The sequence below is a fragment of the Panthera onca genome, chromosome B4 (assembly GCF_046562875.1).
Source record: "Panthera onca isolate mPanOnc1 chromosome B4, mPanOnc1 haplotype 2, whole genome shotgun sequence".
Taxonomy (NCBI): Eukaryota; Metazoa; Chordata; class Mammalia; order Carnivora; family Felidae; genus Panthera; species Panthera onca.
The window spans coordinates 102,383,764-102,403,620 of NC_138345.1; the positions used below are offsets into that span (position 1 = coordinate 102,383,764).

Below are 19,857 nucleotides of genomic sequence, written 5' to 3' on the forward strand. Positions count from 1 at the left end.
TAACACCTGTCAGAATGGCTAAAGTTAACAACTCAGGCAACAACATATGTTGGCGAGGATAAGGAGAAAGAGGAACCCTTTTGCACTGCTGGTGGGAATGCAAACTGGTACAGCCACTCTGGAAAAAAGTATGGAGGTTCCTCAAAGAATTAAAAATAGAACTACCCTATGACCCAACAATTGCACTGCTAGGTTATTTATCCAAAGGATACAGGTGTGCTGTTTCAAAGGGGCACATGCACCCCAATGTATTTTATAGCAGCACCATCAACAATAGCCAAAGTATGGAAAGAGCCCAAACGTCCATTGACGGATGAATGGATAAAGAAGATGTGGTATATATATATAATGGAGCATTGCTCGGCAATCAAAATGAAATCTTGCCATTTGCAACAACATGGATAGAACAAGAGAGTATTATGCTAATTAAAACTAAGTCAGTCAGAGAAAGACAAATATATGACTTCACTCGTATGTGGAATTTAAGATATAAAACAGATGAACATAAGGGAAGGGAAGCAAAAATAATATAAAAACAGGGAAGGGGCCAAACCATAAGAGACTCTTAAATACGGAGAACAAACTGAGGGTTGCTGGAGGGGTTGTGGGTGGGAGGATGAGCTGAATGGGCAAGAGGGATTAAGGAGGGCACTTGGTGCTTTAGCACTAGGTGTTATATGTAGGGGATGAATCACTGGATTCTACTCCTGCAATCATTATTGCAATATTTGTTAACTAACTTGGATGTAAATTAAAAAAAAAAAAAAGATAAGCAAAAATAAAATAAACTACACTTACAATTTTGCAACCGAGAAAACTACTGTAATACCTTGCAGATTTTTTAACATACACATATATGTGTAATATATATGTAAACACATACATAGTATATATTCACATTTTTAAATAAAAATAGAATTATATTATATTTTTAAAAAAGGAAGAAAGGTCAGAATGACAAAATGTAGGAAGTACTCAACCCACCGCTGTTGGCTTTGATGGAAGAAGGAAGAACATTGGAAAAGGCAAGAAAGTGGATTCCCTAGAGCCTCCAAAGAGAAATGCAGCCGTAATTTAAGCCCTTGAAGTCGTTGATTTTAGTCCTTGATTTTGGCCAATGAGACCCATGTAGGGCTTGCAATTACAAAGCTGTAAGATGATAAATTTGTACTATTTTTAAGATAAGTTTGTAGTAATTTGTTACAACAGCACTAGAAAACTAGTACAGACAGTAACAGGGTATAACCCATCAGATAAAATAAGTAATAGTGAGTCAATACAGATATACAGATATAAATACAGAAAGGTGATAGAAAGTTTAAAGAATTAAGGTATCTATATGGTTCAAAGTATCCACAAAATACTTATTAAGAAGGGAAAGTGAAGCCTGAAAATCACATGACCAGAATGATCAGCAGTAGCAGTGGGACAAATTACAATTATGTGCCACCTGATAGGATACACAATGAGAATATAGCATCAATTCTGTGATATTCCTGACAAAGATCTATAACTTGAATCTAATTATGCATAAACATTAGGTAACCCAAACTGAAGGATATATCATAAAATAACTGACCTATAATCTTTTAAAGTGTTAAGATTAAGAAAGAGTCACTATGGAACTGTTTCAGAGTGAAGGAAACTAAAGAGGTAACAGCAACTAAATGCAACACATGATTCTGAATTAGATCCTTCTGCTATACTTAGAACATCATTGAATAAGATCTAAATATCAGATGGCAAGAATGTGTCATTTTTAATTTTCTATTTTTATTTTTTAATGTTTACTTTTTGAGAGACAGAGAGAATGAGGGGCAGAGAGAGAAGGGGACAGAAAATCCAAAGCAGCCTCTGTGCTGACAGCAGAGTCCAATGTGTGGCTTCAATTCACGAACTATGAGATAATGACCTGAGCCGAAGTCTGACACTCAACTGACTGAGCCACCCAGGTGTCCCTGATTTCCTGTTTTTAAAAGCTGTCCTGTGGTTATGTAGGAGTCTCTGTAAAAAATACACAGGAAAGGGGAGAAAGGCTCTTTCCTTTCTGTCTGGTGGCAACCATCAGCTCAAAGGTAAGCCAAGATGGGTGTTTACAGGTACATCCAGGAGCTATGGAGGAAGAAGCAGTCCAATGTAACACGCTCTCTTCTCAGGGTACACTTCTGGTAGTACCACCAGCTCTCTGTACTCGACAGGGCCCTTGCCCAAACTGGCCCAAAAAAGCACACACACAAGGATACAAGGCCAAGCAAGGTTATATCATATATTGGATTTGTGTGCAATGTGGTGGCCACAAACACCAAGTGCCTAAGGGTGCAGCCTACAGAAAGCCTGCTCATCATGGCATTAACCAGCTAAAGCTTTCCCAAAGCCTTCAGTCTCTTGCAGAGGAGTGAGCTGGACACCACTGTGGGGGTCTGAGAGTCCTGAATTCTTACTAGGTTGGCAAAGATTCCACATACAAATTCTGTCAAGTTACCCTCATTGATCAATTCCATAAAGCTATCAGAAGAAATCCTGACAAGCAGTGAATCACCAAACCAGTCTATAAGCACAGGGAGATGTGAGGGCTGACATCTGCAGGCTATGAGAATGTGGCCTTGGAAAGGGTAACAAGGTCCACCATGCTACTGGTGGTTCTCGCCATGCAGCAGGGAGAAAACGAATACTCTCCAGCTCCACTATTACTTGCTAACATAAGTGATGTTTGTAAAATTCTGAGCTGATACACAATTTAGGACAGTCATATCTGCTTAAAAGTGTCCTTTAATTTGTCTGCTAAAATTCATTGTCTGCAGAATGTTCCATGAATGCACTGTCAAATTATGAAAATTAAAATGCAATAATGTTTGAAGACTATAAGTGGTGGTGTATCTTGTATCTAATAAGATAAACGCTTCTGTCTTTGCTTTATCTTATTGGGAAGTTTATAGGTCAGTGTTTAACTGCTGTTTGGTATAACAGGTGTAAAATAAGTTCTGTAACAGTGGAATGTAGAAGCTAGCCATGTAGATTTGTTGATGCATGTAACGATACCAACAGCTTCATTGAGGTGATATAATGCTCTAGTGGTTTCCTCTCAAATGGCTGTTTTTAGGAGTTTGGTAAGAACAAGCTTTTTTAAATTAGATTTTGCTTAGAAATATGAAGAATATCCTAATCTTTTTATCATGATTATATGCAGAATAACAAAGTTAACCAAGGCCCACATTTTTAGGGTTAATCCGATATTCCATTTACTTAGTGGCTGCTTCTGAAAGAATAGTTGAAAAGAATGCTACCATTTTTAGAACTGAATAAAACTGCTGCAAGAGGGTTCTCTTACAAATGAAAATAAATCCTGCTTTACCCAAGCAAAATTGCCTTGGTCTCCACAGTACTGCTGAAGTTCACATAAAAGGCAAAGGCTCCTGTTCCATCCCACAATGAATTTCATACAAAGCACTCAGTAATGGTATTTATACTGGGGTATATTAAAACTGATGGAAACTGAACATTAGGTAAATGAGAAGAATTTACCTTAAGATTTATAAGTTAGTAACCAATGCTAGGATTGGGAAACTGGTGGCTATCAGATAGTGTGGGGATAAAGAATTAAAGTTGGCGTTGATCAGCATTGAAAGACAGAAAGAAAGAAAGAAAGAAAGAAAGAAAGAAAGAAAGAAAGAAGAAAATTGAGGGTAATAGGACATGAGATTAGCAACTTATTCTCAAACAATTTAGGGGCAAAAGTTTCTGTACAGTACTTATAACATTTTTTCTTTTTTCTTTTTTTTTTTTTTTTTTTTATTTGAGAGAGAGAGAGCATTTGAGCAGGAGAGAAGGGCAGAGGGAGGAAAGGAGGGAGGGAAGGAGGAGGAGGGAGGGAGGGAGGGGGAGAGAAAGAGAATCTTAAGCAGGCTCCACACACAGCGTGGAGCCCAATGCAGGGCTTGATCCCAGGACCCTGGGATCATGACCTGAGCTGAAACCAAGAGTTGGACACTCAACCAACTGAGCCATCCAGCCACTCCCTTATAACTTTTCATTAAACTTGAGACTGTTTTAAAAGGAAAATCAATAATCAAATAAAAACAGAAGAAACATAAAACTCATAAATGCCCTCCCACAAAATGCCATTGATTATATAAACTGACAAACCTTTTCTCATAAATAATTTAATCAATATGTATCAGAAATTTTTTAAGTCCTTATAATCCTTTGTTTTTTGGCCCAATAAATTTATCTCTGGAAATCTGGACAAATAATTCAAAACACAAAAGTTTAACCTACACAGATTAAACTTCAGTATTATTTACAACAGTAAAAAAATATATATAACCACTGAGGATTTCCATTAATAAGAAATTTGTGTTAACTACTATATACGTTAAAATAGAAAACTTTAGGGACACCTGGGTGGCTCAGTCATTAAGCATCTTACTTCAGCTCAGGTCATGATCTCACGGTTTGTGAGGAGTTGGAATCCCATATCAGGTGAGCTGGAGCCCGCTTTGGGTGATCCCTGCTTCTTTCTCTCTCTCTCTGCCCCTCGCTCACTTGTGTGCTCTCTCTCTCCCCCCCTTCCCTCCCCTCCCTCTCTCTGCCTGCCCCTGGCTCACTTGTGCCCCCACCCCCGCCCCTCTCTGAAAGAAAGAAAGAAAGCTGTATGCCACTGAAAATAATATATGAAGAGCTCTGAATAACATGAAAAAATGGCCATACTGCAAAGAACATTTTGGAAATAGCATCACAATTACAAATGCACACTCCTTTTCACCCAGAAATTCCACTGCTAGGATTTTATCCTACTGATTTACATACACATATATGCAAAGCAATATGTATTTTAAGTTTTTCACCACCAAACTGGTTGTAATAGTAAAAGATTATAAATAACCTAAATAGCCATCAATAGAAATTAGAAAAATTATGGTACATCTATAACATAGAACATTCTGCATTTGCAAAAAGTAATAGGGAAGTTCTTTATGTAATACTGTGGAAGTCTCACCACAATATTAAGGGAAAAGAACAAAACAGTGGTATGTATATAGGGATATGTACATATACATATATGTACATACGTACAGACATACATACAAAGATAAATTTGTTTACAGAGATACTGAGAGAAGTGCTGCTTATCAGCTCACACCATGTTATAACAGGGTAGGTACTTCTAGTACCTGGATACGGAGGCGCAGATAAACCTGCATCACTTCATCAGCCCTCCTGTCAGTATCTCTGACTCAAAGAGCAGTTTTGCATCTGTGTTTCCAAACTACTTGAAAATATTTTGCCTCTCTCTGCCAAAAAAAAAAAAAAAAAGGCTTTTTATCATAACCTTGCCAATTAATAGGGAAGTTTATATTTCATTTTGTTCATCAGTAAAATGGGGGAGATGTTTGTATTGCTCAGAAACTCCTTTTAAAATGATACCATAGGGGCGCCTGGGTGGCTCAGTCGGTTAAGCGGCCGACTTCGGCTCAGGTCATGATCTCACGGTCTGGGAGTTCAAGCCCCGCGTCAGGCTCTGTGCTGACAGCTCAGAGCCTGGAGCCTGTTTCAGATTCTGTGTCTGACCCTCCCCTATTCATGCTCTGTCTCTCTCTGTCTCAAAAATAAATAAACGTTAAAAAATAAATAAGTAAAATAAAATGGTATCATAATTAAAAACTTTAAAAAAGTCAAAACTGGAGGTGCCTGACTGGCTCAGTCAGAAGAGCATGCAACTCTTGATCTCAGGGTCGTAAGTTCAAGCCCCACAGTTAGATGTAGAGACTACTTAAATAAATAAACTTAAAAAAATTTTTTTTAATAAAAAGTCTAAATTAAACTCTGAAAAGATGACACAGTGGCCTAGGATCTCAAAATGTCAGCAAATCAATGTAATACTAGATTATATCAAGACCAATCCCAAATTACAATTTAAACAGAGTCATCTGCTTTATACTGAGGCATTCTGACACCATCAACTCCCAATTTTCTTTGCCACAAAAACCCAAAATAACAGCTAATTTGAAACTGAGTTTAAATGTATTTGTATAATCACATAGAAGTATAGATGTTTCTGGCAATTCACAATACTACATATGGTATTTTGTTACTATGTTTAAATATCTGACTTTGTATAAACTAGATACAACTCTTTATTTGCTACATAATTCTAATGAAATTATCAGCCTCTGGCAGAAGTGTCCACTCATACTTACTAATTCTAACTTTATTAAGAGCAAAAAGGTAATTATTTTTCCTGTTACTTTACAACAGATACTGTTTAAACCTGCTTAATGAGATAGCAAATATTCACTGATTGGGAACAAAGAACCACATAGTCAAAAAGTATTTGGATGCAAGGAAAATCAGTGGTTAAATCCATTGAAAGTACTTAAATGGAGCTGATGCAACCAAAAGGAGAAGGAAAAAATTATTAGAAGCTACTTAAAATTATTGTTAAAATAGCAACTGACATCCTGGTATTTTTAAATATTCATTTGTAAAATTAAAAAATTAAACAAGAAATTTTTAGGGACACCTGGCTGAGTCAGTAAACACCTAACCTGATCTCAGAGTTGTGAGTTCAGGCCTCATGTTGCACATAGAGCTTACTTTAAAAAAACAAACAAATTAATTAAAAAAGTAATTTACTTAAAAAATAAATTTTTAAGATAATGTTTAATTTTAATTGTTTTTTTAATGTTTACTTATCTTATAAAGAGAGAGAGACAGAGCACGAATGGGGAAGGGGCAGAGACACACAGAATCTGAAGCAGGCTCCAGGCTCTATGCTGTCAGCACAGAGCCCAACACGGGCTAGAACCCACAAGCCATGAGATCATGACCTGAGCCAAAGTCAGATGCTTAACCAACTGAGCCACCCAGGTGCCCCAAGATAATTTTTTTAAATTAAATTTAAATAAATACTCACTTGTAGCAGATAAGAACTGCCTGGATCTAATAAGCTGGCAGCTTCATTCTGCATCGTGTTCTGTTGTGTAATTGCATCTTCTCGTTTCCGCTCTTTCTGCCCTGCTTCATCGTCTTCATATTCATCTAAGCACTGAAAAAAAGAATAGTTTCCATTTTATTTCCATATGATATTAACAGAATGTTGTGACAGTATGTGAAGACACATTTGACAACATTAAAGAAGTATCTGTGCATACAGCAATATGTACATTTAATTCCTGTAAACTAAATTATCTGCTTAAAATTCCAACCTCCACATTCAGACCCCTGATAACTCACCTTTTCTCTAGACTCCAAATAGCAGTTACAGGGTTTGCCTAAAGGTAAGATTCATTTCTTCTTTTCTTACATTCATTCAACAAGTAAACAAATGATGTTTACCTCTTTTCAGAGAATAACAAAAGATATAACCAAGACATGGACTTTTTAGACCAGTGGGAAGACTGTGCGTGTGTGCATGTGTGCATGTGTGTGACGCAGGAGACTAGTATGTTCTGCCATGATCCATGAAACTACAGGAAGCTAAATGTTAACTTGCAAGCAGGGTGAGACCTCAGACCCTTCATAGTTCTTGAGAGAGGTGAGGATTCAAAAGGCATATGCTCTGATCACAAGGAACATAAATAGCTTGAGAATTATAGACTTTCCACTACATAACACAGAAAGAAGTTACACTGCCACAATTCCCCAGAATATAAGTAAAACATGATCAAAACTGATTTGGGGGGTAGCACATGGGTGGCTAAGTCGGTTGAGTGTCCGACTCTTGATTTCAGCTCAGGTCATGATCCCAGGGTCACAGGATTAAGCCCTGCATGAGGCTCTACGGTGAATATGGAGCCTGCTTAAGATTCTCTCTCTCTAGAGGAATCAAAATAGAGGAGAAATACAGGGATCCAAAGTTCCCTCATCCATCAAACACAGCACTACTGAGGACAGAAGACTTGGAATTCTAGGAATCTTGGCGAAAGAAGGACAGAAACATCCCCAGGGGGCCCACAGGGACAACGTGACAGACCATAGGTGCGTTATTGCAAATTGGGAGATAAAATGGGCAGTGTAGGCATGGAGGGGAGGGATCCCCTTCTGTGGAAAGACAAAAGGACGAGAAAGAGAGGCTGTGGAAGTGTATTTGGACAAGAGAAAAACCACGGACCGGGGAGTAGAAAAAATGGAGAAATAATCAATTTATAACTCGATCCAGGGTTGTGGGGCTTCTACCAGACTGGGGCCGGCCACCCTGTACATACACCTGGCAGGGGACGGGAGGGTGGGCAGGAGCTAGCCCTGGGCTCAGTAGCTAAGTCAGAGGCACAGTCAGAGAGAAAAATCCTCTCCCTGAGTGCTGTGGGCAGAAGGTAGATAGCTCCAAGGACAAAAGACCCTGCAGGCACCAGCCAGTCAGAGGCCCTTTGTAGGCTGGCTGGGGGGAGTGGCACTACCCCATAACCAGGGCCTGCGGAGCAGGACCCTTTAAGACATTGGGGTTTGAATCCCAGCTGAGCACCTGGAAAGCACAGCAGACTGGAGCAGGACAGAAGAGCCTGCTCGCACGTGCACAACACTGTGAAAATGGCCTGAACAGTGTGGTCTGGGACACCTGGTCAGGGAAAGAAAGAATGGGGTGTTGCCATTTTTCTCCCCATCACCAACAAAGTGGGGCTTCAGGGAACAGGACTGCAGCCCCCAGTGGAGGCAGGACTGCCTACACCAAACCACGCCTCCCCATGCCTCATAGTTACATATGTACCGACGCAAGATTGACACTGACTGAACCAGAGGGCCCCACCTCTAGACCAGCGCAACCACTGGTTCCAAGGCACAATCAGATATCAGTCCAGCGGTTTTGCATTTTCTTATTTTAGATATGTAGATAGGTTTTTTTCCTTCCCTTTCTTCCTCTTAGTTCACCCCTTCCCTATTCTGAATATTCTGGTCGTTGGTTTGTTTAAGTGGACATTTTTAATCTATTCTTTTTACCCCTCTTCTGTATCTCCTTCTTCTTCATTTTCCTCTCTCTCTGGATTAAGTTGTATACTTTCTCTAATTCCTGCCTAGTCAATTTTTTCCTCTCTTTTCTTTTTCCCCACCCCTATCATTTCTCTCTTTATATGGTATAAGGCTTCTTCCACCACCACCACCCCTTTTTAAATTTTTTCCAGGAAAAAATTCGTTGTTACTTCAACGAACAAATCAAATCACAGCTGGTGGCAGGTCCAAACCACTATCATGAGTAGGGAAATAAAGCAACCAGTCACAACAACAAAGAGCATGCAACACACTCCAAAAATCACCTCCTAAAGGGCCAGGCCCTGGATGGTTTATGACCCTTTTTTAATATAATAGTGTTTGCAGGTGCAGGACACACAATAAGCTATTAAAACACATAAGGCACAGAAAACTAGCCAAAATGATGAAACAGAATTCTCAAAAGAAATTCCAGGAAGAAATGACAGCTAAGTAATTGCTCAAAACAGATATAAACAATATATCTGATCAATAATTTAGAATAATAGTCATAAGATTAACAGCTAGGCTTTAAAAAGTAGAGACTCTATTGCTGCAGAGATCAAGGAACTAAGAGATAGTCACAATGAACTAAGAGATGTTGTAAATGAGGTACAAAATAAACCACATGCAATGACAGCAAGGATGGAGGAAGCAGAGGGGAGAATAAGTGAAAGAGAAGATAAAATTATGGAAAATGATGAAGCCCAGAAAAAGAGAGATAAAAAAAAATACTAGACCACGGGGAGAATTAGAGAGCTAAGTGATTCAATGAAACAATAATATCCGTATCATAAGAGTTCCAGAAGAAAAGGAGAGAGAGAAAGGTGCAGAAGGTTTACTTGAACAAATTATAGCTCAGAACTTCCATAATCTGGGGAAGGAAGCAGACATCCAAATCCAGGAGGCACAGAACACTCCCTTCAGATTCGACAAGATTAGGTCTTCACCATGGCTATGACAGTGAAACTGGCAAAATACAAAGATAAAGAGAATTATAAAAGCAGCTAGGGACAAATGGGCCTTAACATACAAGGGTAGACACATAAGGGTAGTTCCAGACCTGTCCAGTGAAAATTGGCAGGCCAGAAGACAGTGGCAGGAAATAGTGCTGAAGAGGAAAAATGTGCAGCCAAAAATCCTTTATCCAGCAAGGCTGTCATTCAGAACACAAGGAGAGAGAAGAGACTTTCCCAAACAAAAGCTGAAGGAGTTCATGACCACTAAATCAGCCCTGCAAGAGATCCTAAGGGGGACTCTATGAGTGGAATGCTACAAAGACTACAAAGGACCAGAGACATCACAAGCATGAAACCTACAGGTAACACAATGACACTAAATCCGTATCTTTCAATAACAACTCTGAATGTAAATGAGCTACATCTTCCAATCAAAAGACAAAGGGTGTCAGAATGGATAAAAAACAATATTCATCTATATGCTGTCTACAAGAACCTCATTTTAGACCTGAGGACACCTTCAGATTGAAAGTAGGGAGATGGAGAACCATCTATCATGCTACTGGAAGTCAAAGAAGGCTGGAGTAGCCATACTTATATCAGACAAACTAGATTTTAAACTAAAGGCTGTAACAAGAGATGAAGAAGGTCATTGTATCATAATTATGTGGTCTATCCATCAAGAAGAGCTAACCATGTTTATGCTCCCAACGTGGGGCTACCCAAGTATATAAATCAATTAACACAAACATAAGCAATCTTATTTATTGATAAAAATACAGTAATCGCAGGGGACTTTAGTACTCCACTTACAACAATGGACAGATCATCTAAACAGAAAATCAATAAAGACACAATGGCCTTAAATGATACACTGGACCAGAAGGACTTGACAGATATATTCACAACTTTTCATCCAAAAGCAGCAGAATACACATTCTTCACAAGTGCACCTAGACCATTCTCCAAGATAGATCACATACTGGGTCACAAAACAGCCCTTAATAAATATGAAACAAATGAGATCATACCATGTGTATTTTCAGATCACAATGCTATGAACTTGAAAAAAATTGGAAAGAGAAAAAAATTGGAAAGCCTCCAAATGCATGCAGGTTAAAAAACATCCTACTAAAGAACGAATGGGTCAACCAGGCAATTAAAGAAGAAATTTAAAAATACATGAAGACAAATAAAAGTGAAAACATGACAGTTGAAACCCTTTGGGATGCAGCAAAGGCAGTCATAAGAGGAAAATACATTGCAAACCAGGCCTATCTCAAGAAACAAGAAAAATCCCAAACACAAAACCCAACCTCACACCTAAAGTAACTAGAAGCAAAACAGCAAACAAACCCAAAGCCAGCAGAAGAGAAATAATAAACATTATAGCAGAAATAAACAATATAGAATCAAAAACAACAACAACATGAGAACAGATCAATGAATCTAACAGCTGGTTTTTTGAAAAAATAAACAAAATTGATAAACCCCTAGCCAGACTTCTCACAATGTAGAAAAGAGAGAGAATCCAAATAGATAAAATCACGGAAGAGGAGATCTCAAACAACACCACAGAAATACACACAATTATTAGAGAATACTATAAAAAATTATATGCCAAAGAACTGTACAGCCTGGAAGAAATGGACAAATTCCTAGACGACCACACACTACCAACACTCAAAGGGGAAGAAATAGAAAATTTGACCAGACCCATAACCAGCAAATAAACTGAATGAGTTATCAAAAATCTCCCAACAAATAAAAGTCCTGGGCCACATGGCTTCCCAGGGGAATTCTACCAGACACATAAAACAGAGTTAATACATATCCTTCTCAAGATATTCCAAAAATAGAAACAGAAGGAAAGGTTCCATACTCATTCCATGAAGCCAGTATTACCTTGATTTCCCAAACCAGACAGAGAACCCACTAAAAAGGAGAATTACAGGCCAATATCTCTGATGAATATGGGTGCAAAAATTCTCAACAAGATATTAACAAATCAAATTCAACAGCACATAAAAAGAATTGTTGACCATGATCAATTGAAATTCATTCATGGACTGCAGGGCTGGTTCAATATTCGCAAATCAAACAATGTCATACATCACATTAGTAGAAAAAAGGGTAAGAACCATATGATCCTGTCAATAGATGCTGAAAAAAAATCATTGGACAAAATACAGCACCCATTCTTAATAAAAACACTCAAGAAAGTCGGGATAGAAGGAATATACCTTAACATCAAAAAGGTCATATATAGAAAGTCAACAGCTAGTATCATCCTCAATGGGGAAAAACTGAGAGGATCCCCCCGAGATCAGGAACACAACAGGGATGTCCACTCTCACCACTGTTCTTTAACACAGGGTTAGAAGTTCTAGCCTCAACAATCAGACAACAGAATGAAATAAAGGCATCCAAACTGGCAGAGAAGAACTCAAACTTTCACGTTTTGCAGAAAACATGATACTCTACTTGGAAAACCCAAAAGACGCCACCAAAAAGCTGCTAGAACTGACACATGAATTCAGCAAAGTCACAGATACAAAACCAGATTGATACAGAAATCAGCTGCATTTCTATACACCGATAATGAAGCAACAGAAAGAGAAATTAAGAAATCAATCCCATTTACAACTGCACCAAGAACCATAAAATACCTAGGAATATACCTAACCAAAGATGTAAAACATAAGTATGCTGAAAAATATAGAAAAATTATGAAAGAAATTGAAGACGACACAAAGAAATGGAAAAACATTCCACGCTCATGGATTGGAAGAACAAATATTGTTAAAATGCCAATACAACCCAAATCAATCTACACATTCAAAGCAATCCCAATCAAAATTGCACCAGCATTCTTCTCAGAGCTAGAACAAACAATCCTAAAATTTGTATGGAACTACAAAAGACCCTGAAGAGCCAAAGTAATATTGAAAAAGAAAACCAAAGCTGGAGGCATCACAATCCCGGACTTCAAGCTGTATTACAAAGCTATAATCATCAAGGCAATATGGTATTGGCACAAAAACAGATACAAAGACCAATGGAATGGAATAGAGAACCCAGAACTGGACTCACAAATACATAGCCAACTAATCTTTAACAAAGCAGGAAAGAATATCCACTGGAAAAAAGACAGTCTGTTTAGTAACTGAATCACAGCAACATGCAGAAGAATGAAACTGGACCACTTTCTTACAGCATACACAAAAAGAAACTCAAAATGGATGAAAGACCTAAATGTGACACAGGAAACCATCAAAACCCTACAGAAAACAGGCAACAATTTCTTTGACCTCAGCTGCAGCAGCTTCTTACTCAACACATCTCCAAAGGCAAGGGAAATAAAAGCGAAAAAGAACTATTGGAAACTCATGAGATAAAAAGCTTCTACACTGCAAAGGAAACAATCAACAAAACTAAAAGGCAACTGACAGAACGGGAGAAGATATTTGCAAATGACATATCAGACAAAATCTATAAAGAACTTACCTAACTCAACACACAAAAAACAAATAATCCAGTCAAGAAATGGGCAGAAGACATAAATTGACAGTTTTCCAAAGAAGACATCCAGATGGCCAACAGACATATGAAAAGATGCTCAACATCATTCATCATCAGGGAAACACAAATCAAAACCACACTGAGATACCACCTCACACCAGTCAGAGTGGCTAAAATTAACAACTCAGTAAACAACAGAAATGGTCAGGATGTGGAGAAATGGGAACCCTCTGGCGCTGTTGGTGGGAATGCAAAATGGTGTACCCAATCTGGAAAACAGTTTGAAGGTTCTTCAAAAGATTAAAAATAGAATTACCCTATGACCCAACAATAGTACTACTAAAAATTTATCCAAAGGATACAGGAGTGCTGATTCATAGGGGCACATGTACCCCAATGTTTACAGCAGTGCTTTCAACAATAGCCAAATTATGAAAAGAGCCCAAATGTCCATCAACTGATGAATGGATAAAGAAGATGTGGTTTAGGGGCACATGGGTGGCTCAGTCGGTTGGGTGTCTGTCTTCGGCTTAGGTCATGAACTCGCAGCCTGTGAGTTCCAGCCCTGCATCAGGCTCTGTGCTGATAGCTCAGAGCCTGGAACATGCTTCGGATTCTGTGTCTCCCTCTCTCTCAAAAATAAAGAAACACTTAAAAATAACTTAAAAAAAAAAAGATGTGATTTATGTATACAATGGAATACTATTTGGCAATGAGAAAGAATGAAATCCTGCCATTTGCAACAATGTGGATAGAACTGGAGGTATTATGCTAAGTGAAATAAGTCAGTCAGAGAAAGACCTATCATGTTTTCACTCATATGTTGAACTTGAGAAATGTAACAGAAGACCATGGGGGAAGGGAAGGGGGGAGAAAACAGTTTCAAACAGAGAGGGAGGCAAACCCATAAGAGACTCTTAAAGATAGAGAGGAATGTTGATGGGGGAGGGGGGCGGGGAAAGAGGAAAATGGGTGATGGGCATTGAGGAGGGCACTTGTTGGGATGAGCACTGGATGCTATATGTAAGTGATGATTCATGGGAATCTACTCCTGAAGCCAAGAACAAGCACAGTGTATATACTGTATGGTACCTGACTTGACAATAAATTATATTTAAAAAAAAAAATCTCTCTCTCTCTAGAAGTGCCTGGGTGGCTCAGTCGCTTAAGTATCCAACTTCACTCAGGTCATAATCTCGCGGTTCATGAGTTGGAGCCCCATATCGGGATGTGTGCTGACAGCTCAGAGTCTGAAGCCTGCTTCACATTCTGTGTCTCCCTCTCTGCCCCTTCCCCACTCACACTCTTTCTCTCTCTCTAAAATAAATGTCAAAAAAAATTTTTTGAAGATTCTCTAACAAATAAAAGAAACTTATTTTGGGAACAGAACTTGTATACAGCTGTTCAAAGTGGAAATTAACAGGGGTCAAAAGTGGAGTAGACAACAATGTAGGCAATTTGATCCTATGAAAAATAATGTATCCTAGCAGGACAACAGAAACAACAAAAGAAATCTTGTAAAGGGTACCAAGGTTGAAGAAATTAGTCCTGATTAGAAAAATAATCTCTCTTAGAACTCTCTAAAAAACTTTTTCAGACCAATAGATAGTGTCATGTTTAATGACAAAATATCCACAAAATTTAAAAGCAAAAATCACACTTAAAACATTCATACTCATTCCACTATCAAGATAGCTGTTAACATCACTCTGGGAGTGCTATCTGATTAAACTAGGTAATAAACAATTTCAACTTTAGAAAGAAAGCAAAATCCCTTTACCTCAGATCATATAATTTCATTGAGATAATAACATAAAAATATTTTAGAATTATTAGAGCTTGTTACGATGGTTTTTATGTAAGTATGAAAAAACAGCTTCCCAAAGTAAAATCAATAGTCAGATTGTATAATTTTATAATAATAAGTATAAAAAACAATAACCTTTATGAAACAGAACTATAAAACTTTGCTGAGAAATATAAACTAAAACCTATTCTTAAATGGAGAAAAACCTAATATTGTGAAGATATCAATAATCTGTAAATCAATTTGTAAGTTGAATAAAAGTTCCAATCAATATCTTAAGGGAATTTATTTGGAAAGTAGAGTGGGTCATCTGGATAAATAAATACATAATGCATCCAGAAAACTTACTTTTCTGAAAAGAGTTATGACAGAACATTCACTTGTTAACATTAAAATGTATAAATCCATAATAATAACTGTACAATCGAGGCCCTTAGGAAAAAAGAATACAGTAAAAGAATTCTTCGATACTGAGACAAGAGATCAATCATTTAATGCAGAGTGCGGGCTGACAAGCAAAAGAATAAGATCTGGGAAAAATAAAGAGTGGTCTTATCTCTAGCCTTCTACTCTAGGAAAGCAAACATCACTCATTCTCCAGTACCTGGACTGCAAAAATACCTTACCATAAGATCGAATGTTAGTCACACAAAGCTAGAACTCTTATATCCTAGAGTAGCATAGATAGAAAGCAAAAGTTGAAGCAAGTAGCCATGAACTCCCTGGGCACAGGGATAATATTTTATTTCTCCTTGTTTTCATTTGCTGAGATCCAGTCTCTCGATACTGACCACCTTCCCTCCTTCCACTACATCAATAAATGTGGACTCCCTTGCTAGCAAATTAAAAAGAAGAAGAAAAAAATTCAGCAAATGTTAAATGAATGAATGAGTTAACAAGATGAGACAAATTAGGGGGATGGGCAATGGTACCCCAACTTAAAACTGAACATTCTTTCTCATGGCAATGCTGTCACCTACTGACCCGGGAACCTACTCATCACACATACTATCTCTGTGGAGAGTGTATGCATCTTACATTCTAGGCAGCTTTTAGAAAAGTGATTACTTGATGAATCACAACTTCCCTCCAAGGTTCTTCTAGCAACCAATACAGTTCTTTTGGCAACAAGCATCCTAAAAATTCTTTAAGCTATCTTACATAACTGGGATAAATACACCTGGAGGAACACTTTGCTAGAAATGGTGAGAAATAAGAATGAAAAGTAAAAAAGAACTGAGTTAATGGACCAAGGTGGGTTAAGACATTTTCTACTTCTATTTCTTGCAAACATTAGTATTTCTCAAAGTGCACAGCCAACTGATATCCTTAAGAGAGACAGAATTATGTTTTAAGATTTTTTAAGTATTCTCTACATCCAACATGGGGCTCAAACTCACAACCCCAAGATCAAGACTCACATGCTCCATCAACTGAGCCAGCCAGGCATCCTGACAGTTATTTTTTTTTATCTGAAATGTTTTTTTTTCTTCTTTTTTATTGTTTTCTTAAATATAAATCCAAGTTAGTTAACATATAGTATAATAATGACTTCAGGAATAGAATTTAGTGATTCACTGCTTACATATAACACCCAGTGCTCATCCCAACAAGTGTCCTCCTTAACGCCCCTCAACCATTTAGCTCTTCCCCACCCAACACCCCTCCAGCAACCCTCAGTTTGTTCTTTGTATTCAAGAGTGTCTTATGGTTTGTCTCCTTTGTTTTTACATTGTTTTTGCTTCCCTTCCTTACGTTCATCTGTTTTTTATCTACAGTTTTCAGTGTATAGATTTTTCACCTCTTTGGTTAGGTTTATTCCTAGGTATTTTATGGTTTTGAGTGCAATTGTAAATGGGATCGAGTCCTTGATTTCTCTTTCTGCTGCTTCATAACTGGTGTATAGAAATGCAATGAATTTCTGTGCATTTATTTTATATCCTGCAACATTGCTGAATTCATGTATCAGTTCTAGCAGTCTTTTGGATCTTCCACATACAGCATCACTTCATTTGTGAAGAGTGAAAGTTTGACTTCCTCCTTGCAGATCTGGATGACTTTTATTTCTTTGTGTTGTCTGATTGCTGAGGCTAGGACTTCCAACACTATGTTGGGTAACAGTGGTGAGAGTCAACATCCTTGTTGTATTCCTGACCTTAGGGGAAAGCACTCAGTTTTTCCCCATTGAGGATATTAGTGGCAGGTCTTTCATGATCTTGAGGTATGATGTTTCTATATCTACTTTCTTGAGGGTTTTTATCAAGAAAGGATGCTGTATTTTTTCAAACGCTTTTTCAGCATCTATTGAGAGGATCATGTGGTTCTTATCCTTCTTTTATAATGTGATGCATCACATTGATTGATTTGTAGATACTGAACAAGCCCTGTATCCCAAGAATAAATCCCACTTGATCATGGTGAATAATTCTTTTAATGTATTGTTGAATCTGGTTGGCTAGTATCTTGTTGAGAATTTTGCATTCATGTTCATCAGGGAAACTGCTGTGTAGTTTTCCTTTTTAGTTGGGTCTTTGTCTGGTTTTGGAATCAAAGTAATGCTGGCCTCACAGAATGAGTTTGGAAGTTTTCTCTCCATTTCTATTTTTTGGAATGGCTTCAAAAGAACAGGAGTTAACTCTTCTTTAAATGTTTGGTAGAATTCCCCTGGAAAGCCATCTGGCCCTGGACTCTTGTTTGTTGGGAGATTTTTGATTACTGATTCAATTTCTTTATTGGTTATGCATCTGTTCAAATCTTCTGTTTCTTCCTGTTTCAGTTTTAGTAGTTTATATGTTTCTAGAAATTTGTCCATTTCATTCAGATTGCCCAATTTGCTGGCATATAATTGCTCATAATATTCTCTTATTATTGTTAGCATTTCTGCAGTTTGGTTGTGCTCTCTCCTCTTTAATTCATGATTTTATTTATTTGGGCCCTTTTCCTTTTTCTTTTTGATCAGTCTCGCTAGGGGGTGTATCAATTTTGTTTTTTTTTCAAAGAACCAGCTCCTGGTCATTGATCTGTTCTACTGGTTTTTTGATTTTGCTATCACTGATTTCTGCTCTAATCTTTATTATTTCCCTTTTTCTGCTGGTTTGGACTTTATTTTCTGTTTTTTCCAGCTCTTTTAGGTGTAAGGCTGGGTTGTGTATTTGAGACCTTTCTTCCTTCTTTAGGAAGGCCTGGATTGCTATTTTCTTCCCTCTTATGACTGCCTTTGCTGCATCTCAAATGCACGACAACAAGGATGGACAAAGCAGAGCAGCGAATCTGCGATATAGAAGACAAAATTTTGGATAATAATGAAGCAGAAAAAGAGGTAAACAAAGGCAATAAAATCACAATACAAGACTTAGAGAAATCAATGATTTATTAAAAAAGAATAACATCCAAATCATAGCAGTCCCAGAAGATGAAGAGAGAGAAGAAGGGCAGAAGGTTTATGTGAGCAAATTATAGTGGAAAACTTTCCTAATTTTGGGAAGGACACAGACATCAAAATCCAAGAAGCACAGAGAACTACCATTAGATTCAACAAAAACTGACCATCACCAAGCACATCATAATCAAATTCATAAAATACACAGACAAGGAAAGAATTATGAAAGCAGCAAAGGAAAAAAAAAGTCCCTAACCTATAAGGGAAGTCAGATCTGGTTTGCAGCAGACCTATCCACAGAAACTTGGCAGGCCAGAAAGGAGTGGAAGGATATATACAATGTGTTGAACTGGAAAAATATGCAGCCAAGAATTATTCATTCAGCAAGGCTGTCATTCAAAACAGAAGGAGAAAGAGGTTCCCAAACAAAAACTAAAGGAGTTCGTGACCATTAAACCAGCCCCACAAGAAGTTCTAAGAGGGACCCTTTGAGTGGAGGAAACACAAAACAAAACAAAAAAGACCAAAAGAAACAAAGACTAGAAAGGACCAGAGAATATCACCAGAAACACCAATTTTACAGGCAACACAATGCCACTAAGTTTATATCTTTCAGTACTCACTCTAAATGTCAATAGATTAAATGCTCCAATCAAAAGACATAGGGTATCAGAATGTATAATAAAACAGGATCCATCTATATGCTGGTTACTAGAGACCCATTTTAGACCTAAAGACACCTGCAGATTGAAAGTAAGGGGAGGAAGAACTGTCTACCATGCTAGTGGTTGCCAAAAGAAAGCTGTAGTAGCCATACTCCTATCAGACAAACTAAATTTTAAAATAAAGACTGTAACAAGAGATAAAGAAGGGCATTACATCATAATTAAGGGGTTTATCCACCAAGATCTAACAACTGTAAATATTTATGCCCCCAATGTGAAAGCACCCAAATATATAAATCAATTAATCACAAACATAAAAGAAACTCATTGATAATAATACCATAATAGTAGGGGACCTTCAACACCCCACTTACAACAATGGACAGATCATGTAAGCAGAAAACCAACAAGGAAACAATGGCTTTGAATGACACACTGGACCGGATGAACTTAATAGGTATGTTCAGAATATTTCATCCTAATGTAGCAGAATACACATGTAACATTCATTATCTAGAATAGATCGCAGACTGCGACACAAATCAGACCTCAACAAGATCAAGA

The 19,857-nt window shown here is 37.7% G+C and overlaps 1 protein-coding gene and 1 pseudogene across 3 annotated transcripts in view; one reads left to right on the forward strand and one right to left on the reverse strand.

Annotated features, from left to right (window-relative positions):
• PAWR (pro-apoptotic WT1 regulator) overlaps positions 1–19,857 on the reverse strand; it is a 137,129-nt gene that overhangs the window by 47,751 nt on the left and 69,521 nt on the right. For all 3 annotated transcript variants that reach the window (XR_009617123.3, XM_060656884.3, XM_060656885.3), the window contains exon 2: positions 6,914–7,045. Coding sequence is in view for 2 of the 3 variants with exons in the window: in XM_060656884.3 (XP_060512867.1) it covers positions 6,914–7,045 (132 nt within the window). In the remaining variant the exon portion in view is untranslated. The remainder of the gene's footprint in view (positions 1–6,913; positions 7,046–19,857) is intronic.
• LOC144616844 (large ribosomal subunit protein eL15 pseudogene) lies at positions 1,636–2,703 on the forward strand (annotated as a pseudogene).